Below are 20,504 nucleotides of genomic sequence, written 5' to 3'. Positions count from 1 at the left end.
GTAACAATATAGTTTAATTATAGGTACTGAAAGGGTAATGCTCAATGTGTATCTTCACAGATTGAACAAGTTCAATTGTAATTCTGCATTACAAATGAGTGACCTCAATAGCCAGTCCAACCACCGCATGCACCAATTACCTCATTTAACCTAATGCCTAATTTAGACTTCCTTTAAAGGCAAGAAGAACATTACCTGTTTGAGCCGACGAGTCTAGGAACACTGCACCGCTATACCAGTTATAAGTTCCGGCGATAGTATATTAGCAAGAAAACCAAGCTGCAGTTGCATTTGGTGATCATACATCCCATATGGATGTAACTGACCAAAAAACTTGAACGACGACTCAACGTATTTGAACGAAGCACCCTAAGAAAGATCTTTGGGGACATAAAAGATGAAGAGACCAGGGAATGAAGATGGTATCACAATTATGAACTCCTGGAGTTGGTTCGGATCACCATCATCACCACTGAGCAGAGATCTTGTAGACTATGATGGACGGTCATGTAGCCTAAATAGACAATAATAGAATCCCAAAACAAGTCATGCTGGGAACTGCAAATGGACAAAGACTACTTGGTCAGCCAAGGTAACATTGGTGTGACAACATGAAGGAGGGCTTGGAAATATTAGGAGAGGGGGGTGGAAACAGCATTAGAGAAGCAAAGGTAGAGACAGCTCACCAAAGCGGCCAGGGATCTACAGGGTCCGAGGACTGTGGAATAAGAGAGTAGTAACTCCATATCAACCTGGACTTTATAAAAAAAAAAAATCAACGCATTAAATGTTGATGGTGACTGCTCCCATCACATAGTCTGCTCTCCATGCTTTGTCCTTCAATAGATCAAAGCAGGTGTATTTGATGGATCCCAGATTCATGCACTTGTACGTGATCAAGCTCTCGTAACTAATTTGTTGTCAGCTTTTCATGATTTTGGATGTAACAAGAGTCACCTTAATAAATTCCATGAGAACGTAAGAGCAATAAGTAACGAGCGAGGACCAAGACTACGGAAGAGCACTACCAAGGGAGATGGGACAAATATATGATAGCAGACTATTGCTGGAGCATTAAACCAGATCGACCTGAGACAGTTCACAAACACAAGAACTTTTTTTTTAAATTCCTGCCTGAACTGACTGCAAGTGAGCTTTATATAAAATATAGCCTTTGTTTATGAGGGAACGTCTTTCAAGTTGTGTTAATGAATAACTTTAGACTATGTTACATTTTCTTCCTTATTATTCTTATTATAGACTACAACATCAATGTGATGAAGACAAAATTTTTAGATTTTTAAATACCTTGATTGCAAAAAGAATTAGAGCTTTTAGAAAAAAAAAATTAAATCTGAAATCAACACACTCAAATTAGGTAGTACCAAGTGTTGATATCAATGCAACAATCTATTGATCAGTGTTATTTGTGATATTGCAACATTACACTATTAATGTGATGCTAATAAGTGTCTCGTTGTAGATTACATACTTTGCAATATTCCAGTAATAAATTTATATTTGTGCCTCTCAAAGAAAAAGTAATCTTTGCTTTTTAACCTTTTCTACAATTTCCTCCAGTCTTATCTTCTAATCTATTTAGCAGATCTCATAATATTGTCATTTAATTTTCCGTCTCACCGAGTTCATCATGGATATTCAGACAAACTATTATGTATTGTTCCTGTCAGTATATTCAATAACACAATTCTTAAACATTATAAAGATCAGCGTCAATTGTTTTGCCAATGAAGCTATTTGTCTCATACCTACCATGGCTGAACTTTGACATATTCCATGATGAACCAGAAGGTGAAGACCTGAATACCAAGGAAGGAGAGGATGGAAACAATAGGTAAAGTGCTGAGGATCCGCTTTGTGGGTCTTTTGGGCACTAGATCTTTGTAGGCACCTGTATCACCCAGAACCAGTGCCGGGATCGTGATCAACACCAGGTCCATAATCAGGTACTGCGAATCTGAAGGTTCAGTCTGAATCTGAAGATTAAAAAGAGAAATAGAACTGGTATGATATTCTATCATAGCATGGGGTCGGGGTAAGGCTGAATGTTCGGGCGTGGGTGTGGATGTTTTAAGATATTTCCTTTTTTTCAATTAATTTTACTCTTTCTCTCCTTCCGTTGAGTCTCAAAGATAGCCAATCAATACATGTATAGTGATCTCCACTATAGTATTTTAGGTAATGATTGTGTTATTATAGCCTGTAGTAGGTATTGTAAAGTGGGTAGAGTATATCCTATAGGTGAGTGTGTATCCTGACAGTGGCGTATATCCTATAGCCTCTTTCCATAGACAGATCATCTGAAGCAAAACAATGTTAACATTTTCAATAGAGAGCTTGTTTGCATTCTATGATGGTACAAGCATATACACATACATACATACATATACCAAAGGCTTTTCCCCCCTTACAAAGGGGGTAGCCAAAAAGAAAAAGGCATAGAAACCACTCCCACATATTCCATTCCATACATATTCCACTCCCCTCCACCCTCCTCCCTCCATCTTATCTTGGCACCTACTGGATGAGGGTCATTCCTGCATCCTGTCCACTGCCCCTGGTCAGAAGCAGTGTCGGAAAACACAGCACATCCACAGCAAGGCCGCTTTATAAATTCGGCGACACCCCTCTCCGTCCCCTCATGCAGAAATGGAGAAGACGGAGAGAAATCCCTTGCATCAAAATTTTTCTTATACATACTTCACCCCCCATCCCCCACCCACTCCCCCTCATGTATCACAGCATCATCCATACGCAACCCTTCTCCATTCACCCCTATCTTCTGTCCTCTCCCGTCCTTCCTCAACAGACATTCCTCTCTTTTGTAATGCCCCTTTCACCCCATCCATCCATCTCATCCTAAGACGCCCCCTCATATTCACTCCTTCCATCTATGCCTTCCACACCTCTTTTACTAATCTTTCTTCAATCATTCTTTCCATGTGTCCAAACCATCCTAATACTCTTTCATTAACACCCTATCTCCCGGCTCCCTTTCCACCCCTGTTCTCCTCCTCACTTCCTCATTTCTCACTCTATCCAGCCTAGTAACCCCCATCATACTTCCCAGACATTTCATCTCAAACACATTCAAACTCCTTCTCTCTTCCTCTCTTATGTTCCATGTTTCTGCCCCGTACAGTGCTGTTGGCACAATCACTTCTTCATATAACCTCCTCTTAGCATCCATTCCCAGATGTCTATTTCTCATTACACTTTTTAATCCACCAATGCATTTACTCGCTTCTCTCAATCTACATTCTACCTCCACCCCCACTCCTCCCTTTCCTGCCACATTCGCACTCAAGTATCTAAAACTATCCACTTCCTCCAGTCTCTCACCCTTAATGCTCACTTCCAGCCTGTCACTCTCTCCCCTTATACATCTCATCACTAGTGCTGGGCAAATACCGCTAATTTCAATATCGAAATTATTGGTGAACAACAATACAGTTACCGAAATTACCGACAGTTTACCGGTAAAAGACTCGTTAGGTAGTAGTGACGTCACAAGTTCGAGTCGAGTTCGAAAAATCAATGTTTTTGTCCTTTAATAAGCTATATCTCTGGTTCTATTTTACATATTGTTTTTATTGTTATGTCATTGTAAAGGAAAAAGGTCATACTTTAATTGGTGTTACTATAGTATGCTATCTAGTATCTACCGCGCGAGTGAGTGAATGGAGGGTAGTGGTGGGCAGCTACCGGTTTTATCGGCAACAAACTTAATGATAGCTTACCGACAAAAATTCTGCTACCGGTAAAGCTTCGTTAACCGATAACTCGATAAGCTATACCATAACACTCAGAGAGCTGTAACTTCGGTAAGCACGTCTCGGCTTGATGGTACTGAGTGAACGAAAATGTATACACCACACCCACCCTCAGACACCCTCCATTGGAGCTACCAATCTTCCATCCGCCACCATCTCCCATGTGTACTTATGCTTGACTTTCTTCCTAAACACTGTATTTGCTATCATTAACTCTCTTTCAAGACACATCTCCACCATCAATTCTCCACTACGTTTCTTACCTGGAACTCCATATTTCCCAATCACTCCGTCTATTGGTTCGTTTTCTACCCTAGCATTAAGGTCTAATACAACTACATTGACATTTCTCCCTAATCCCTCTATGCACTCATTTATATCTAACCAAAAAAACTCCCTTTCCTCTACGCTCTTCTCACTATCAGGCCCATACGCACTTACAAAAACGCACATCTCCCTTCCCAGCTTCACTTTCATCCACATCAACCTTGATGAAACCTCCTTCCCCTCCACTACACGCTTACTTATCTCTTCACTTACTAGTATAGCCACCCCTTCTCTCCCTCGCCCCTCTTCACTCCTGAGTACCTCCCAGCTACACTCCCATACTCACACTCGCCCTTCCCTTTCATTTTAGTTTCACTCAAAACCAGTACATCCACCTTTCTTCTCACTAACATACTGCCTATCTCTTCCCTTTTACTCTCATCTGTACAACATCTACGCACATTAAAAGACCCAAACCTTAGGGTACTGGTTGGAAAACTCCCAGACCCTCTCATGCCTTTACTTTTTTATTAATGTCCCCTTTGGGGTGTCAGGTAGTAGGACTCCTAATCCTATCCCCTGTCCCGTTTTTTTGTCGCTTATTACGACTCAAGTGGAAAGACTTGGTGGTAGCATTCTCTTCCCTCACCACAGGGTAGGCGAAAAAAGGAAATGAATATTCAGAGAAATGGTACAGGGCAGTAACAAGGGGTTGGGGGACAGGATAACGGAGGGACAGTCATAGTATAAAAGTGTCATCATTTCTATATGAACAGAGTTTTCCTCTATCACAGACAAAATGATGTGTGGCTCTGGTTCGTAGGGGCGTCCCATATAGACCCTAAAGTATCAACTGCATGCTACTCTGCCACAGTAACATTTAGAATAATTCATTCACATGAAACTGACAATTGTATCAAATATAACTAACTCTGTAGATACTGGGGTGAAATTCAACTGCTTTTTAACTTCTCTACAACAGTATCGGTAATAAAACTTTGGAAGAAGTCTAACTTTGCAATGCTAATAAAGAGACATGTATATATATATATATATTTTTTGTAATCATAATTACAATTATTTTTCATCTTGCAGTAGATAATCGTGAAACATCTCTTCTTGAAAGAAATAAAGAAAATAGTGATGTGAAAGTAAAAAAAAATAATGATGGGATTAACAAAATAAAAAATTCTCGAAGTGTGGATAGTGAAATGTGAAAATATATGAGAAATTGGAAGAACAAAAAATTCAAACAAGAACTCGTAGAAAAATAAATGGATGAATAAACATTGACTATGATTAGCAGTGGAAACATGAAGCTTGACTCTGAAACTGATTTAAAAATATTGTAAATGAAAAATGTGAATCTGTATCCAAAGATAAGGATAGCATAAATGAATTTATCAAGGTACTCGTGAGTGGCCCTGTCTGGGGTATTGACTGCATGTTATTGTAGCTAAGTAGCATGCAATTGATACTTTAGGGTCTATATGGGGTGCCCCTATGGACCAGAGCCACACATCATTTTGTCTGGGATAGAGGAAATATCTGTTCTTAGAGTAATTATGATATTTTATTATACTGCGACTGTCCCTCCGTTATGCTGTCCCCCCACCCCTTGTTACTGTCCTATACAATTTCTCTGGATATTCATTTCCTCTCTTAAACTAACCATGTGGTGGGGAAAAAGAATAATGTCGCCAGGTCTTCCCACTTGAGTCGTATGAGGCGACAAAAATGGGACAGGGATAGGACTAGGCATCCTTCTCGCTGTAGCCCCAAAGAGGACATTTCTAAAAAAAAGTAAAAACATAAGAGGATCTAGGAAGAGTATTCCAGCCAGTACCCTAAGATTTGGGTCTTTTAATGTGCGTGGATGTGGCACAGATGAGAGTAAAAGGGAAGTTTGTGAGAAGAAAGATGGATGTGTTAGCATTGAGTCAAATAAAATTGAAAAGGGAGGGGCGAGTGTGAGTTTGGGAATGTAGCTGGGAGGTTCTCAGGAGTGAAGAGAGGACAAGGGAGAAAAGGGGTGAATAGATAGGTAAGTGTGTAGTGTAGTGGAAGGTTTCTCCAATATCAATGTGGATGAAGATGAAACTGGGAAGGGAGAAGTGGGTTTTTGTAAGTGCATATGGGCCTGGTTGTGAGAAGAGTGTAGAGGAAAGGGAGGCGTTTTGGATGGATTTAAATGAGTGCATAGAGGGATTAGGGAGTAATATCAATGTATTGGTATTGGGAGACCTTAATGATATGATAGGAGATGAACCAATAGATAGAGTGGTTGGGAAATGTGGAGTTCCAGGAAAGAATCGCAGTGGGGAGTTGATGGTGGAGGTGTGTCTAGAAAGAGTTGATGATAGCAAATACAGTATTTAGAAAGAAAGTCAAGCATAAGTACACATGGGAGAGGGTGGTGAATGGAAGGGTGGTAGATAGAATGTTAATGGACTATATAATGGTAACCATGACTATTGTAGGAAGAGTTGAGGATGTATATGTTCTAAGGGGAGAGAGTGGGGGAATATCAGATAATTTTCTGGTGGACGGTAAGGTGAGAGTGGAGGATAGATGGAGAAAGAGGAAAAGGACAGAAGTTAGGGACGTGCATAGAGTCAACTACTTAAATGAGAAAGAAAAGGAGAATGAGTATAAGAAGAAGCTAAGAGAGGAAATGGGAGGGAGTGAAAGACAGAATAGAACTAGGAATGGAGGAGGAATGGGGATGGTTCAAGGAGGGAGTCACAAGGTGTGTAATGACGGTGTGTGTAACATGAAGGATGGGAGGAAATAGAAGGAAGGTTAGTGAGTGGTGGGATGAGAAAGCAAAGAAGGTTGTAGAAGAGAAAAAACGAGCTTTCACATATTGGTTACAAAACAGAACGAGATAATCATATGAGAGGAAAAAGAAAAGAGAAGTAAAGCATAAGATAAAGGAGGCAAAGAGAAGAGTAGATGTGAAATGGGGTAAAAGTATGACAAAAAATTGAAAGTAATGAAACGATGTTTCGGAAGGAAATTAAGAGAGAAAGAGGAGGTGAATCTAGTAGAAAAAAGGTAAAAGGTGCAGATGGAGAGAGGTTAATAGAAGAGAAGGCAGTGAGGGGAAGATGGGCAGAGTATTTTAGGGAGTTACTAAATGTGAAGGAGGATAGGGAGGAAAAGGTAGTTACGGTGGGAAATGCTAATAAAATGACAGTGATGAGGGAGGAAAATGGAGGAGAAATAAGGAAAGATAAAGTGAAGGCAGAAGTTAAGATGATGAGAGCAGGTAAGTCACCTGGGTTGGATTGATGTCATGCAGAATGTCTGAAAAAAAGTAGGTACAGTGATGGTGGACTGGATGGTGAGGTTACCTAATGTTTGTTTAATAGAGGGTAAAGTGTTGGAGGACTGGAGGAGTGCCTGTATAGTTCCACTTTACAAGGAAACAGGGGACAAGTGAGTATAGAAGTTTCAGAGGGATGAGCCTGTTGAGTGTAGTTGGGAAGGCTTATGTGAGAGTCTTGATTGAGAGAATTAGGAGAGAAACAGAGGGAGAAATTGATGAGGAACAGTGTGGATTTAATACAGGTAGGGGTTGCATAGATCAGATTTTTGTGGTAAGACAGATATGTGAGGAAGCTATAGGAAAAGGTAAGGATGTTTTTTTTTGGGGGGGGCTTATATGAATTTGGAAAAGGCTTATGACAGGGTAGACAGGAAGGCATTGTGGGAGGTATTGCAGATATATGGGATAGAAGGAAAGCTGTTAAGAGCAGTCAAGAGTTTCTACGTGTATTCGGATTAGAAATGTAGAGATTGAGTGGTTTGAGGTAAAGGTGGGACTTCGTCAGGGATGTGTTATGTTGCCCTGTCTGTTCAATTTATACATGGATGGGGTTGTGCGAGAGTAAGTGCAAGGGTAGTGGGTTAGGGGATTGGTGATGGTTAAAGAAAATGGAGAAAAGTGGAGATAAGACAGTTGTTTGCTAATTGCACTGCCCTTGTAGCAGGATCAGAGGATGGATTTAGGAAGTTAGTGACACAGTTTGAGAAGGTGTTTGAAAGAAGGAAGCTGAAGATAAATGTAGGTAAAATCAAAGTGATGAGATGCACATGGGGAGAAAGTGGGAGCAGACAGGAAGTGAGTGTTGAGGGAGACTAGAGGAGGTGGATTGTTATAAATACTTGGGTGCGAATGTGGTGGGAAAGGGAGGAGTGGGGGTGGAGGTAGAATGTAGACTGAGAGAAGTGAGTAAATGCATTGGGGTATTAAAAAGTGTAATGAGAAATAAATATTTGGGAATGGGTGCTAAGAGCGATTGTGCCAACAGCACTGTATGGGGCAGAAACATGAAACATAAGAGATAGAGTGAGAAATGAGGAGGTGAGGAGGGGAACGGGGGTAGAAAAGGAGTTCAGAGATACTACACCTCTTTTACTAATTTTTCTTCACTCATTCTTTCCATGGGTCCAAACCATCCCAATACTCTTTCATCAATGTAGAAGGCAGAGGTGGGGAGGGGTGAATGGAGAATGGATGATGCTGTGATGCATGAGGGGGAGTGAGTGGGGTCTCTGTAGTGCTAGTTAAATGGAATAAAACGTAATAAGAAAAAAAAAAAAAAAAAAAAAAAAAATAATTAAAAAATAATAACAATAAATAGATAAATAAATAAAAACAGAAATAAAATGAAATAGAATTCTGACTCGAACGACGACTTAACTGCAGAGTCGTCTACCGGTGCCACGCCAAAATACGATATAAACAAGCATTGTGACACCAGCGGCCACGTGGTTGTACCACGATGATTCTCTCTCAGGATTCGGTAAGTACGAAAGAGGGACTTTAAGTCGAATCTTAGATATAGAGAGGGAAATGAGCGAAAATAGAAAATGGTGGGAGAATGAAATCATGGGCATAAGGAAGGAAATACTTGAACTAATGCATTGCTAAGCGCAAGCTAACATTAAAATTTCAGATCTAAGGAAAGTGAGCTCGGAACTAAGACATGAGATTCAGGAAATGAAAAATGATGTAAGAGAGGTGAAGAGTGAAAATCCACACATCCACAGCAAAGAAGAGGTAAATAACAAAGCACAAGAAATGACTGAAAAAAAGAAAGAAAACTTAGGTGAGGAAAGCATGCAAAAGATTAAGAAATGAAAGAAAAACATAGAAAATAAAGAAATTGCCTTCAAAGATAGTCCAACAAAAAATGCAGGAAAAAAAAACACAATTATCCAAGTAATTAATGAAAAGGCAAATTGGGTCAGAGATGCAGTGGATAGGAAATAAATTATTGTGGTATATGGACTAAAAGAAAAGCATGGTCTGGCGAGATACATGAGAGAAAAAGAAGAAAAACAAACCACAATAGCATTCCCAAAAGAAATTCAGGATGGAGCCCAGGATGTAGAGGACATCGACAATGTGTATAAAATTGGTCATTATTCTAAGGAAAGAAATCGACCCCTAAAGATAAAAATAAGATCACAAATGGTAGTAGAAGACATGTTTGAAAAATTAGGTAAGGCTGAGAAAATGGTACATCAGAATGGGCCAACCAAAGACAAAATAAGGTGGAGAAAAATTAAAAGTGGCCTATACTAACATCAACGGTAATTTCAGGACTGAATGAACTTAATGATTACCTATTAGAAGAAAAACCAGAAATAATGGGAACTGTGGAGACTAAACTAAGGGGTGCAAAACCACCCATCAATGTTGCACAAGGACTATACAATTGCTGGATTAAAACAGATATAAGAAACAGGGAGGAGGAATCATGTTCTTGGCCAAGAAAAACTTGAATTTGACAAAAATTGCGGAGGGCAAAGAAGAAATGTAGAAATGATCATGACAAAAGTCGAAGACAAGGACATAAAAAGTAGAAAGTTTGTGGTGACTTATATGTCCCCCAAAAACAAACGCTTGGAAAGAGATCGAGCATATGAAAAAGCTAGAAGATACGAGGCATTCATTAAATGAGATACTAATGGGTGGAAGTAACCTGGTAATTATGGGGTAATTTTACTGCAGAGAAATTTGTTGGGAGGACATGACAGTGAAAGGCGGAGAAGACATGTGGGGTAATGTATTACTGAACATGATCATGGAATATACAATGACACAGTGGGTCAGTGAAAACACCAGATACAGAAATAATGAGGAGCCGTCGGGACTAGATTTAATATCTACAACAGAACCTGAAATTGTGGATAAAATCCAATATAAGACACCAGTTGGAGTGACCATATACTTATTGAGACTGAACTTAGGGAAGAAATATACATGGGGAGAAATGAAAATCACAGGAAAGGAAGATTAATGTGCAGCAAAACGGACTTTGGAAAACCAAAGAAATTCCTTCAGAATGCAAATTGGGAAACATTTTACATGGAAGAGACAGAAGTGGAAGAGAAATGGGATATCCTGATGGAAAATTAAAATAAAGGAGGGAATAGGAATGTACCAAGACAGAAGCTAGAGTGTACATTAAATAAGGGATCAACAGAAGATGCAGTGAGGCAAAACATAGAAGGGACAGAGCTTGGAAAAGATGGAGAAAAGACAAAAAACCTGGAAATGGCAAGTATATATAAACTATAGAAATGAGTATGTAAAAGTACGAAGAGAGGAAAAAAGGAACTATGAAAAATACATTATAGATATATGCAAAGCTATTCTATCGATACGTGAACGGTAAACTTAAAATTAAACACGAAATGGTGAAACTACACCAAGGAAATATAGAATACTGTATATAAATATGTACATATATATATATATGTATATATATATATATATATATATATATATATATATGTGTGTGTGTGTGTGTGTGTGTGTGTGTGTGTGTGTGTGTGTGTGTGTGTGTGTGTGTGTATACATATATATATGTATATATATATATATATACATATATATATATGTATATATATATAAATATATATATACACATATACCAAAGGCTTTTTCCCCCTTACAAGGGAGGTAGCCAAAAAGAAAAAGGCATAAAAACCATTCCCACCCATTTCATCCCTAATACACTCCACTCCCCTCCACCCTCTACCCTCCCTCTTATCTTGGCATGTCCTGGATGACGGGTCATCCCTGCATCTTGTGTACTGCCCTGGGTCAGAAGCAGTGTCGCAAGACATAGCACATCCACAGCAAGGCCGCTTCATTAAATCGGCGACCTCCGCTCTCCGTCCTCTCATGCAGAAAAGGAGAAGACGGGGAGAAATCCATTCGGGCTGCGTCAAAATTTTCTCACACATACTACCTCACCCACCATCCCCCCACCCATTCCACCTCATGCATCACAACATCATCCATATACAACCATTCTCCATTCACCCCCATCTTCTGTCCTCTCCCGTCCTTCCTCAACAGACATTCCCCTCTTCCCTAAGGCCCCTTCCACTCCATCCATCCATCTCATCCTAGGTCACCCCCTCGTGTTCACTCCCCCCACATCTGCCTTCCATACCTCTTTTACTGGTCTTTCTTCACTCATTCTTTCCATGTTTCCAAACCATCCCAATACTCTTTCATCAACTCTATCTCCCAGCTCCCTTACCACCCCTGTTCTCCTCCTCATCTCCTCATTTCTCACTCTATCCAGCCTAGTAACCCCCATCATACTTCTCAGACACCTCATCTCAAACACATTCAAACTCCTTCTCTCTTCCTCTCTTATGTGTCATGTTTCTGCCCCGTACAGTGTTGTTGGCACAATCACTCCTTTATACAATCTCCTCTTAGCCTCCATTACCAAATACCTATTTCTCATTATACTTTTTAATCCACCAAGACATTTACTCGCTTCTCTCAATCTACATTCTACCTCCACTTCCACTCCACACTTTCCTGCCACATTCGCACCCGAGTATCTAAAACTATCCAATTCCTCCTGTCGCTCTCCTTTAATGCTCACTTCCAGTCTACTGTCACTTTCACCCCTTGTACATCTCATCACCTTACTTTTACCCACATTTATCTTCAACTTTCATGTTTCACACATTCTCCCAAACTCATCCCTGACGAAGTCTCACCTTTACCTCAAGCCACTCACTCTCTCCACTTCTAATCCTGACATATGCTCTACTACTCTCTTAAAAACTCTTGACAGGTCCTAGAAGCTTTCCTCCTATCCCGTATATCTGCAATACCTACCACGGTGCCTTCCTATCTAACCTGTCATAAGCCTTTTCCAGATCCATCCTTATCTTTTCCTACAGCTTTCTCATATATGTGTCTCACCACAAAAATCCGATCTATACAACCTCTATCTGTCCTAAATCCACGCTGTTCCTCACCAATTACTTCTTCTGTTCCTCTCCTAATCCTATAAATCAAGATCCTCCCTTAAGCCCTCCCAACTACACTTAACAAGCTAATCCCTCTGAAACTACTACACTCACACTTGTCCCCTTTCCCCCTGTAAAGTGGAACTATACAGGCACTTCTCCAGTCCTCCGGAACTCTACCCTCTCTCCAGCAGACATTAGGTAACCTCACCAGCCAGTCTACCATAACTGTACCTTCTTTTTTTTTAAGAAATTCTGCATGGCATCCATTCAGACCAGGTGCCTTACCTGCTCTCATCATCTTAACAACTGCCTTCACTTCATCCTTCCTTATTTCTCCACCATTTTCCTCACTCATCACGGTTATTTTCTTAGCACTTCCCACTGCAGCTACCTTTCCCTCCCTATCCTCTTTCACATTTAGCAACTCCCTAAAATACTCTACCCATCTTCCCCTTACTGCTTTCTCTTCCATTATCATCTCTCCATCTGCACCTTTTACCTTTTCTTCTCTACTTGATTCGCCTCCTCTTCCTCTCTTAATTTCTTTCCAAAACATCTTTTTATTGCTTTCAAAATTTGTTGTCATACTCTTACCCCATTTCACATCTGCTCTCCTCTTTGTCTCCTTTACCTTGTGCTTTACTTCTCTTTTCTTTTCTTTGTACCTCTCATATGACTCCCTCGTCCTATTTTGTAATCAATTTATGAAAGCTTGCTTCTTCTCTTCTACACCCATCTTTGTTTCCTTATCCCACCATTCACTACCCTTCCTTTTATTTCCTCCTATCCTTCTTGTTCCACACACCATCTCTGCACACTTTGTGACTCCCTCCTTGAACCATCCCCATTCCTCCTCCATTCCTAGTTCTACTCTATCCTTCACTCCCTCCCACTCCTTTCTCAGCTTCTTCTTGTACTCCTTCTCCTTTTCATTTTCATTTAAAGAGTTCACTCTAAGCACCTCCCTACCTTCTGCCCTTTTCCTCTTTCTCCATATATCCTCCACTCTCAACTTACCTTCCACCAAGAAATGATCTGATATTCCCCCACTCTCTCCCCTTAGCACATGTATATCTTCCTATTATACTCCTATCTACCACTATATAGTCCATTAACGCTTTATCTACCACCCTTCCATCCACCACTCTCTCCCATGAGTACTTATTCTTGACTTTCTTCTTAAACACTGTATTTGCTATTATCAACTCTCTTTCTAGACACATCTCCACCATCAACTCTCTACTACGATTCTTTCCTGGAACTCCACATTTCCCAACCACTCTATCAATTGGTCCATTTCCTACCCTAGAATTAAGGTCTCCCAATACTACTACATTGACGTTCCTCCCTAATCCCTAATATGCGCTTACAAAAACCCACATCTCCGTTCCCAGTTTCACCCTTATCTACATTAACCTTGAAGAAACCTCCTTTAACTTCAATACACGTTTACCTATCTCTTCGCTCACTAGTAGTCGTCAGGAGTTGAGCAGTAGTCGTCACTCAGGTCAGGTCATCCGGGTAGCTGCTTCAGTTAATGATATGGCGAGTGGTTGTGTTACCGTGTTTAGCGCCGATGAGGTAAAATTTCTACTTAGTAGAATTGAAGCCTTGGAGGATGCTGTTAAGTGCCTAAAGAGGAGAATCGAGTTCTCCGCTCGAAGACCCAAAATACGGAGGACAAAACTAGCTATGAGCTTGGATGAAAAACGACGAAAAACAAGATGCGGATTAGTGGAAAAAAAGTCCTCACCAGCCCCGCTCGCTTGCAAGAACTCGTTTCAAGTTCTAGCAAATCTGCAGGAAGACGAAGCAAATGAAACTCAAGAGAAGAAGGGAAGGGTAGACGCTGGATCCCTGCCCACAGGTAAGATTTTGGTTGTAGGAGACATTCAAGTGAGGTACTTAGACAGGGCTTTCTGCGATAAAGATAGGAAACATAGGACGCAGGTGTGTTTCCCCGGCGTGGGGATAGCAGATGCTAGAGATAGGATTGAAGAGTGTTTACTCGTAGTAGGGGAAGGTAAGGACCCTGTCGTTTGCTTAAGTGCCGGGGGCAATGATATAGGTAAGTTAGGGAGTGAGGAATTGTTTGCTCGGTTCCGGGATGCGCTAGACAAGATTAGAAATAGGAGAGGTGTTCCTGTTGTATGTGGAATCCTTCCGAGGCGTAGAGTTGGAGGCATGCGGCATTCCAGGGATATTGCAATGAATTGCAGGCTGGCAAAACATTGTAAGGCCAATGGATGGGCATTTGTCGACAACTGGGACAGTTTTAACGGTAGAAACCATCTATATACAAGGGACGGGGTGCACTTGTCTCCCAGAGGATTTCGGCTCCTTGCTGAATCTCTTGAGCGAGAAGTAGGCATCCTACAGGTTTTTTTTTCGGGTAGATTACGTGAGAGTAGGGGGGGGGGAGTATAGGAGTATAGTTTAGGCAATAGAAACAACTTAGAGAGGGACTGTGAAAAAAATCACCAAAACAGGTGGAGGTAAGATAAACTTAAAGTTTACTATACAAATAGCAGAAGCATAATTAACAAAATTGATTTGCTGCGAGGTAAAGCATGCGTAGAGAACTTCGATATTATAGCTATTACTGAGTCCTGGATCAACATGGCTGATAAACATTTCCTTCCGGAAATCGAAATAGATGGATATAAGTTTTTTCACAAGGATAGGGTTGGCAGGAGTGGGGGAGGTGTAACACTTTTCGTTAAAATATAATAAACTGTATCATCAACAATTCGATTAAGTAAGAGGACTGTACGGAATCCATTTGGGTAGAGATTATAGGCAAGAATAACAAAGTTATTATTGGCGTCTTGTACAGACCTCCTAACCTCAGCATTGAGCAGACTGATCCCCTGATTCATGAAATTCACAGAGCGTCCCAATACAAAAACGTTGTGATCATGGGAGATTTTAATTATTGATACATTGACTGAGAAACTTTAATAGGAGATCAGGAAACAAAGAAATTCCTAGATGTGGTGCAGGATAATTTCTTAAAACAAGTGATTACCGACCCTACGAGACGATTAAATACTCTGGACTTAGTTTTAACTAATAATGAGCACCTAATGAGTAATCTAAAAGTGGGAGATAGTCTAGACTCCGGCGATCATCAAGAAATAAGATTTAATATGAAAAAGTACGAATAACGTCCAAGTACCAGACTTCAGGAGAGCAAACTTTGACAATATAAAAACCTATTTGAAATTGAATATGAAATGCCATGCGGACGATTCGGACATTGTTGAATAAGAATATCAATAAAGCGAATTAATTTAGATGTTTTATCATATTTCTCATAGGTTATCCAAATGAACTTTGAAATTTATTGCAGTAATGTGACATCTGCAATAAAAAAAATATATCATTATTATTATTATTTATATTATTATAATTTTTCTTTATTTTTCTTTAGTTTATCTATTATTAGATTTTTTCTGCATCCGACCTAGTTATGGACCAAAAGGTCTCCTGTTGGCATGCTTCACCTTTGTAATCCTTTGTAATCCTTTGAGTCTCGGTGCGTGACTGGGGGTCAGGTATTGACTAGAGGTCGGGTCACGGAGGGTAATATGCATACCTTGGGTCAGGTTATTTGGGGGCGAAAGCTCAACAGACAGGTCAGCGATTTGGATGAAGTGTATAGCAATCCAACTGATTTCATTATTAATGCACAAAAGACATTTATCCCCCTGATGTCAATTCGAAAAAATAATAATACTCCCAAATGGATGACGGGCAGATTGAAACATAAGATCGGAATGAAAAGAGGACTTTACGTAAAAAAAAAAAAAAATGGGAAGCACACCTTAGATCAAGATATAACGAAATGGCAAAGCTGGTTAAAAAGAATACACGTACAGCGAAACGTAATTATGAAATTATGGTTGCTAGTCAATCAAGATCCAACCCAAAGGGTTTCTTTCATCTCTGTAGAACAAAAAAAAAAAAAAAAAATAGGACCAATTAAAACGATGAAAATGTCATGATAGAATCGGAAAAAATGAGTCAGGAGTTTAACAATTATTTTCTATCGGTGTTTACTAATGAGAGGTTAGATAAAGTACCTGACTGCGATCCGATTTTCAGAGGGGATGAAGAAAGTAGTCTATCTAATATCAGCATTAGTAAAGTAGAAGTAGTCAAGCAGATTGAAAGACTTAAAGCTACAAAATCCCAGGGTCCAGACAAAAAAATTCCAAGAATGCTAAAGGAATGTAAATTTGAAATCTGCGACCAGTTAACTGAAATATTTAATAAATCAGTAGACACTGTTTTTGTGCCTACTGCTTGGAAGCAAGCAAACGTTGTTCCTGTTTTTTTAAGAAACAACTACTATATGCAACTACAGGCCAATCAGTTTGACATCGGTTATAGGAAAAATGCTTAAATTAGTAATAGTAAATAGACTCAGAGAACACATCGAAAGACATAATTTAATTCGTGATTCACAGCATGGTTTCTCCAAGGGTAAGTCATGTGTGACTAATCGTCTATCCTTTTACACTAAAGTATATAAGGCGTCAGATAACAATGATAATTACGATATCGTTTACCTTGACTTTAGCAAAGCGTTCGATAAGGTGCCACACCAAAGACTACTAAATAAAATCAAAGCCCATGGCATAGGAGGAAAAGTGTTAGAATGGATTAGAGCTTGGATTAGTAACAAAAAACAGCGGGTCACCATAAATGGAGTAAAATCTAGGTGGGGCAATGTTACTAGTGGGGTCCCCCAGGGCTCGGTTATGGGTCCCATATTGTTCATTATGTACATAAACGACTTAGACGACGGGATAAATAGTGACGTTAGTAAGTTTGCCGACGACAGTAAAATAGGACGCCTAATTAGGTCATGAGACGACGCAGAGATTCTGCAGGATGATCTTAACAAATTGTTCACATGGTCGGTGAAATGGCAAATGAACTTCAATATCTCTAAGTGTAGCGTGTTAAACGTAGGGCTACACAACTGAGTGCGAGAGAGACTTGGAAAGACGCAGAGTGCGGGGTGATCTAATCGAGGTGTTCAAGTGGATCAAAGGCTTTAACAAGGGTGATGCAAACAAGGACATCATATTAAAACAACAGGGCAGGACTCGCAGTAATGGTTATAAACTGGACAAATTTAGATTTAAAAAGGAAATAGGCAAGAATTGGTTTACTAATAGGGTGGTTGACGAATGGAATAAACTTAGTAACCATGTAGTAAGCGCTGAAACTTTCATTTGTTTTAAGTTAAGATTAGACAACTTTATGGATGGGGATGACATGTGGTGATGGATACAGAGCTGCCTAGTGTAGGCCTTATGGTCTCTTGCAGTCTCCTTCATTCTTATGTTCTTATAGCCACCCCTTCTCTCCCTCGCCCCCTTTTCATTCCTGAGAACCTCCCAGCTACACTCCCAAACTCACACTCGCCCTTTCCTCTCAACTTAGTTTCACTCAAAGCCAACACATCCATCTTTCTTCTCATAAACATAATACCTATCTCTTCCCTTTTACTCTCATCTGTACCACATCCACGCACATTAAAAGACCCAAACCTTGGGGTGCTGGTTGGAAAACTCCAAGACCCTCTTATTCTTTTATTTTTTTTTAGGAATGTCCCCTGTGGGGCTACAGGGAGAATAATACCTGGTCCCAATCTCCGTCCCGTTTTTCTCGCCTCTTATGATCCAAGTGGGAATATTTGGTAGCAGCATTCATTTCCCCCACCACAGGGTAGGCGCAACAAGGTAATGAAATTCAGGGGGGGACAGCATAACGCAGGGACAGTAGCAGTATAATAAAAGTTTCATCATTTCTCTGTGAACAGAGTTCTCCTCTATCACAGACAAACTAATGTGTGACTCTGGTTCGTAGGGGCGCCCCATATAGACCCTAAAGTATCAACTGCATGCTACTTTGCCATAACAACATGCAGCCAATACCCCAGACGGGGATATAAATATATATATATATACATATACATGCATATATATACATATACATATATATACTTATACATATGTATATACATATACATACATACATATACATATATATATGCATATAAATACATACACATATATATATATACATATATATATATATATATATATATATATATATACATATATATATATATATATGGTGTTTGGGATAGATTTGACACTTTTACGGAATGAAAGAAAAGCGTCTTGGGCTTTGGCGGTGGTAAGTTGGCCCTTGCGCCTCTTGTATGAGGAAAAGTGAAGATCCTCGTTCAGCGCTTTCTTCATAGAGTACATACACTGTCGCCTAACTCTCTCGCTAAGTCGTCTCCACCCTTCACAGTCATCTCTTCCCAGCAGATTTCTTTACAATTAAAATCACCCATTATAACTATTCTTCCTCCATCTTCCATTATCTTATTTAGTGTTATCCTTGTGTCTTCTAACATTTTTGTGTTCTCGCTCTTCCCACGAAGCCGTTTTAGAAGGCACACAATTTACTACAAAATTCCTGCTCTTCCCATCCTTGTCTTCCACTTCCATCATAATCATCTCGACTCTATTCTTTCCATATGTGACATTCCTCACATTTATATCCTTCTTAGTCAGGAACATAACTCCACCCCCTTGTTTTACCTCTGTTTCTAATCCAATAATTATATGCACCACGTCCTTCACTGTTGGGTGGAAGTGGACCTTTCAGATTTATCTCTACATTTCCCATTATGCCCGGTTCTTTTTCCTTCGGGTAATCATTCAGTTCGTTCATGCCTGTTATTAAGCCATCTATATTTGCGTAAGACACTTTTAATTTTCTGCTACTTCCATCGTGTATTCTTTTTCCTTTCCGTTTTTATCTGCTATAAACCATTTCCTCACTTTCATATCCACTACTCTCCAATAGAATTTCTTTTTGGCTGACTCTGTTCTTTTCTCCCTTTTTTCTTAGCTTCTAGCCTTTTTTGTTTTCTCATCCTCTCTTTCCTCTTTATTAATTTCTTTTTATCCATACCTGTTTGTACTGATTAAGTTTTGCTAGTTTCCCTGTTTTTCCTAAGGTATTCTCTGCTGTCGTTTGTGACCTGAATTTAACCTTAATTGATCTGGTCTTATCTGTATTGTAATTCCCTATTCTATATATTTCTTAAATTTCTTTCCCTGTTTCTTGTTCATCCTCTTGAGCTACTTTGTATTATCTGCTTTTTCCTTCTCCTCTTTTACTCCTGTAGTCCTATTTGTATTATGCTTCTCTACCATCCCTGATATAATTGTACATTTCTTTTTGTCCGCTAAGTCTCTTACTATAGTCTCCTTCTCTTTCATCATTTTAATAACTGTGTCCTTAGTTTGTTCTTTTATCTGTGATGTCACTATATCTCTAAATACAATTTTGTTGTTCTCTTGGACTTTTCTCTAACCCTGTGCTTCTTTTGCTATGGACTCTTTATTCTCTTTTTTATTATTCTTTAATTCCTCATTCTCATCTTTTACACCTTTTAACTGTCTTTTTAATTCTTCTATTTCTTTATCTAGATTTTGGTTCTCATTCTTTAGTTCTTCCAATTTATCAATTATTTGCGTAATCCGTGTAAGTTGGCTGAACCTAACCTCCCAGTGTTCGATCATTTTCTATATTTTTTCCTCTAGAATTGCTAATCGGGGGAGGTTGGCATCCCCTCCCTCATTGAATCCATGGAAATTATTATCTTTATTTTCTATTGTGTTGTTTTTATCTATATTTCTAATTTTAGTGCCTTTACTGATATTTTCGACTTCACCTGCGTCGTCTGTAGCTCTCTTATTGACATTTATTCTGACGACCGGGGAGCCAGTTCGTTTCCTTCCTTATTTCCTTCAATTTTCCTCAGTAATCCCTCCCTTCCTCCTTTTTCTTCACCTTCCAACTACACCACGAGCTTTCCCCTTCCCTACTTATCCAACAAATGTACTCCCTCGTAGTTGAGATCGACGAAATTTGAAGTTTTCCTAGAGTTCCAAACTTCGCTGTCAACTCGACCGGTGTGTATTTACCTAGTTGTATTTTACGGGAAGGGGAGCTATGCTCGTGGTGTCCCGTCCTCATATCTCATTTTATCTAAACTATTTTTAAATTTATATATTGTTTTTGCACACACCACTTTCTATCTAA

General features: G+C 39.6%; 1 protein-coding gene across 2 annotated transcripts in view; it reads right to left on the bottom strand.

The window, feature by feature from the left end:
* The window catches only part of LOC143041779 (polyamine-transporting ATPase 13A3-like), a 264,024-nt gene that overhangs the window by 89,484 nt on the left and 154,036 nt on the right, over positions 1-20,504 (bottom strand). For both annotated transcript variants that reach the window (XM_076213829.1, XM_076213830.1), the window contains exon 19: positions 1,774-1,997. In XM_076213829.1, the coding sequence (XP_076069944.1) occupies positions 1,774-1,997 (224 nt within the window). The remainder of the gene's footprint in view (positions 1-1,773; positions 1,998-20,504) is intronic.

The sequence above is a fragment of the Oratosquilla oratoria genome, chromosome 32, assembly GCF_046742065.1.
Source record: "Oratosquilla oratoria isolate Oo_2021 chromosome 32, ASM4674206v1, whole genome shotgun sequence".
Lineage (NCBI taxonomy): Eukaryota > Metazoa > Arthropoda > Malacostraca > Stomatopoda > Squillidae > Oratosquilla > Oratosquilla oratoria.
The sequence above is the reverse complement of the archived record's forward strand: the minus strand, read 5'-3'. Positions and strand labels throughout refer to the sequence as shown.